Consider the following 4246-nt stretch of genomic DNA (forward strand, 5'->3'; position numbering starts at 1 on the left):
GAATTATATGCATCTTCTTCTTCAACATCTTCATGAACGTCATCTTCATCGCTATAGTCTGATTCACTGTCACTACCATATACGTTGACTATGGACTGTTCTTAGTCGTGAAAGTATTAAAAATCTTTTTTCAACTGCATTCTAGCAAATGCAATTCTTCTGTTTGTGATTGCGAGATGATCATGCAGAGTCTTCATTGTGTCTTTTCGCACACAATAGCGATGTTTATATTCATCTAGAAGAAAGCTCTATAAAACAACATAATCATGTCAATAAGTATGTTCGTATTTTAAAAGATTGGTGTCATTTTCTCTACTTACCTGTCCTCTGTTTCAAGGAAAGAATAGTCATTCTCCTTAAGCCCTGTGGCGATGGGCGAGCGACGAAGCAGCAGGTGTGGATACACTGGGAGCTGTAGTTGCAGACCTGCACACAGGAGGCCCAGGTATAATGGTCGCTTTCGTACTGACTGAAGCAGCAGTGAACTCGGCGTCTACCTGGGTGTCTGAGCAGCCCTCTTTAGGGATGCACTGCTCACCTCACATGAGGAAGGGACCAGAAAAGGTGTCCGAAAAAAAGCCTGCTTCAACCTTCATCCTGGCGAGCAAGCCGCGGTTGGCGAGAATCCCACACCTGCGGTCGAAATAAAGGAAAGAAAAAATTTAAGGTTACACCGATCACCTCAGGCACATGGAATGTGCGTACATTACTTGACAACCCTTCGCTTTAGTTGCCAGAGAACTTGCAAGATATAACATCGACATTGCAGCACTGAGTGAGACTCGTTTCGATAATGAGGGGCAGCTGACTGAATATGGAGGTGGCTACACTTTCTTCTGGAGTGGCCGTTCTACCGATGAGCGCCGGGAGTCTGGGGTAGGTTTTGCCATCAGGAACCATTTTGTCCAAAAGCTTGCCAATCTCCCTAAAGGTACAAACGATCGTCTCATGTCAATGCAGATTCATCTACATAATGGTAAACGGGCCACACTCATCAGTGCCTATGCACCTACATTGACAAATCCGGAAGACGTGAAAGACAGATTCTACGAAGATCTGGATACTATGCTTTCATCCGTGCGCAGTACTGATAAGCTGATCCTACTTGGGGATTTTAACGCAAGGGTAGGCCGTGATTCTGCCGGGATGGAATCATTGGAAAGAGTGGGGTAAGCAAGTGCAACAGCAATGGCCTGCGCCTGCTGGAGTTATGCTCATCGTATGGTCTCCTTATAACCAACACAATATTCCGGCTGCCCAACAGGAACAAAACATCATGGATGCACCCCCTGTCAAAACACTGGCATCTCATCGACTACATCATTGTCAGGAAGAAGGACAGGCAGGATGTCAGAATTACCAAGGCCATGTGTGGTGCAGAGTGCTGGACTGACCACAGACTCATCACCTCTAAAATGAACATCCGCATCAAACCAAAGAGACTTCCACAGGGATGCATGACCAAAAAGAGGATAAATGTTGCCAAGCTGAAAAACCATCAAACAAGTGCAGCTCTATCCAACCAGCCATCCATCTACACCTTGCTGATGAGAGCACAGATCCGATGGGCAGGCCACATTGCTCACATGCCAGATGAGCGGATATCTAAGCAACTGCTTTATGGTGAGCTCTCCAACGGCAAAAGATCACTCGGAGGCCAGAAGAAGCGGTTCAAGGACACATTAAAGGCCTCACTGAAGTCTTTTAACATCAACACCGCAACATGGGACACACTTGCAGGGAACCGATCAAGCTGGCGCGATCTCATCTTCAAGGGCTATCAAGCATCAGAAGAAGGGCGGACTGTGGAAGCCAAACAGAAACATGAGCTGCGGAAATCAAGAGCAGCCAGTGCTTCAACATCAGATGCATCTCGGGTTTGCCCTTCGTGTTCGAGAACATTCCGTGCCAAGATTGGGCTCATTAACCACCTCAGAACTCACCGTAACCAGTCTTCTAGTACTTGAGTTAACTTGTCAAGGTCATCACCGCTTGTGATGGACGAACAACAACAACAACAACAACAACAACATTAGTTCGTGGACTTAATCGACTAAAAACCTGAGTGGATACGCAGATCAGAAAATAATAATCAACGGAGGCCGTCATATTTTTAGTAGTCGAGCCAAGTCTTGACAAATACGAATATATTTGCTAAACTTCTTCGCCAGCAGTTGCTGCCGCACCACTTTGCCATATTCCGCTCCAAATAACCTAAAAAAGTGTGAATAGAATCATCCATTCAAAACAACCCATTTCAGATTTACGTAACCACGGTTTAGTTATGTGAAATACAGTATTATTACAGTGACAAAGCACGTTTCGTCTCATAACATCTTTAATAGAGCATTATCGTCGGCGTATGTGGTATTTAGTTTACGAGTTATTGGGTAAACAATCATAACCTACGTATGTAACGTACCTGACATGACCAAATGTGCGATTTCCCATGCATTATAGACAGTGCTGGTGCAATATTTCTTAGCGCATTTTGATTTTCTTCCGATGTAACACGTAGAGTCCACGGCCAATATTTGCATATAATATCTTCCCACATATATTTAACTTTATGTGGTTGTAAAAATTCATATGCAAGTAGTGAGCATAGCCATAAATTTCACCTCTGAACATGTTCAAAGTAGCTTGAGCAATCGAGTGCCTGCATCCAGCAACTTCAAGTCCAGTCTCGTCTTGTTTTTTCTTTGATTTGGAGACCATTTTTGCAGCCTTCAAATGGGTGTCACCACAAGAATTATCTTCATTCTATCAAAAAATGCTTTAACCTAATAATAGATTACTACCTTTCAATCCTACTTCATAACACATTACCTGAATTGACTTTGAACCAAGACTTTTTAAATGAGAGTCCACAAAACTGTTGTTTGCAATCAATACATCACGATAATAACACTGGACTGGACCCCTGTGGTAAAAGTAAGTTAACACAAGCTCTCATAAACCTAACAATGCAGGTAAAGAATCAAACATGAGCAGTAGGTCTTTTTCTTGGATTTGTTAAAATTGGTTCAACTAATTAAAACATAAAAATATCTGAATCGTTTACAAAGGGTAATTCCATTTTTGGAAGTTTGAGAATTCGCCATGCAATGTCACAAACCTTGGTACTTTGCTGAATCTGTACACTTTTTGATTTCTATCAACATGACATGAATGTTGATCAATGCTGCAAGGAGGACAATTTTTCCATGTCTGCTCATGAAGAAGGTCAATTTCATGTTGGCAATAGCTCCATTCAGCAAACAATTTTCTCAATGTGACTGGATTGATAACATTTTCCTAGTGAGACAAGTTCCACATCAAAACATAGCACAATTATATACTATTTGTTGATTATGCAAAACCCAACTGTACTATAATATATTTCTCATACTTTCAACATACACATTAGATGAAGCCTACAAAAATTGACATGTGCTTGTTACAAATTTTAATCAAATTTTCCTTGAATTTCCAGAATTTACTAAAATTCACAGAAAGAAATGATCATAAAGGATTATTTTGAAACCAAGATTTACGTCTTGTAGCTTTTGGTTTGTGAGAGAAAAAATATACACAAAGTAAAAAGCACATTAACAAAGACATGTAGATAGCATAAAAATTAATCACCCTTCCTCTAGAGCTGCAAATATCTTCCAAACTTCTTACAAAAGCAGATTGTGATGACTCAGGCATCCTCTTTCTTAATGCATCCCACAAATTAAAGACATCTTGACTAAATATGTAATGAACATTTTCAGCGCTACCAGGCCACCAGCCACTCTCAATTATACTGTCAACAGAAATTGGTGACCACTTCCATTGACAAGATGAGCGATGTACAGTGAACCGATTAAGACCAAATCATCCTGTTAAAGACAAAATATAATCAAAGATAACCAGTACAGCGCTGAAAATATGCGCTTTGAAGAAATCAAATCCTGAGGTTTCATAAGAAGCCAGCAACTTCATTGATGATTTGAAGTTTTCAGTTTCAATTTAAAGTTTATGAATTAGTGTACAATCCAACCTGCAGCCTATGTATTTTTCTCAATAATCAGCCCCTAACATGCCTAACATAATGAGCCCCTAACAAATCAGATTTTAGTAAGATGCATCATATGTACATCCATATAACAAAAAATGTTATTTGGACTCAGTAAATAAATTGCATAAGGACACTTTCACCTTCACAAGTGATCATAATCATAAGAGAATTGTTGGTAATTTTCATAATGGATTCATTACA

The 4246-nt window shown here is 40.3% G+C and overlaps 1 protein-coding gene across 1 annotated transcript; it reads right to left on the bottom strand.

Moving 5' to 3' along the window:
- Positions 1–2481: 2481 nt before the first annotated feature.
- On the bottom strand, positions 2482–3785 carry LOC124455016. Its single transcript, XM_047005767.1, has 4 exons — positions 3628–3785; positions 3119–3297; positions 2830–2923; positions 2482–2763 (listed from the first exon to the last, which is right to left on the bottom strand). The coding sequence occupies exons 1-4, from the start codon at positions 3691–3693 to the stop codon at positions 2482–2484; spliced, it is 621 nt and encodes a 206-aa protein (XP_046861723.1). The 5' UTR covers positions 3694–3785.
- Positions 3786–4246: the final 461 nt, after the last annotated feature.

This window comes from Xenia sp. Carnegie-2017, unplaced genomic scaffold, assembly GCF_021976095.1.
Source record: "Xenia sp. Carnegie-2017 unplaced genomic scaffold, XeniaSp_v1 HiC_scaffold_13, whole genome shotgun sequence".
Classification (NCBI taxonomy): domain Eukaryota; kingdom Metazoa; phylum Cnidaria; class Anthozoa; order Malacalcyonacea; family Xeniidae; genus Xenia; species Xenia sp. Carnegie-2017.

What these genes read in the sequence shown, in the direction of transcription:
- LOC124455016 (XM_047005767.1), bottom strand. Translation starts at nt 3,693, where the DNA reads ATGCCTGAGTCATCACAATCTGCTTTTGTAAGAAGTTTGGAAGATATT. An exon ending in TTTGCAGCTCTAGAGGAAGG is followed by an intron (nt 3,298 to 3,627) that starts GTGATTAATTTT and finishes TTGTCTCACTAG; the next exon opens with GAAAATGTTATCAATCCAGT. An exon ending in TTGGTTCAAAGTCAATTCAG is followed by an intron (nt 2,764 to 2,829) that starts GTAATGTGTTAT and finishes ATTTTTTGATAG; the next exon opens with AATGAAGATAATTCTTGTGG.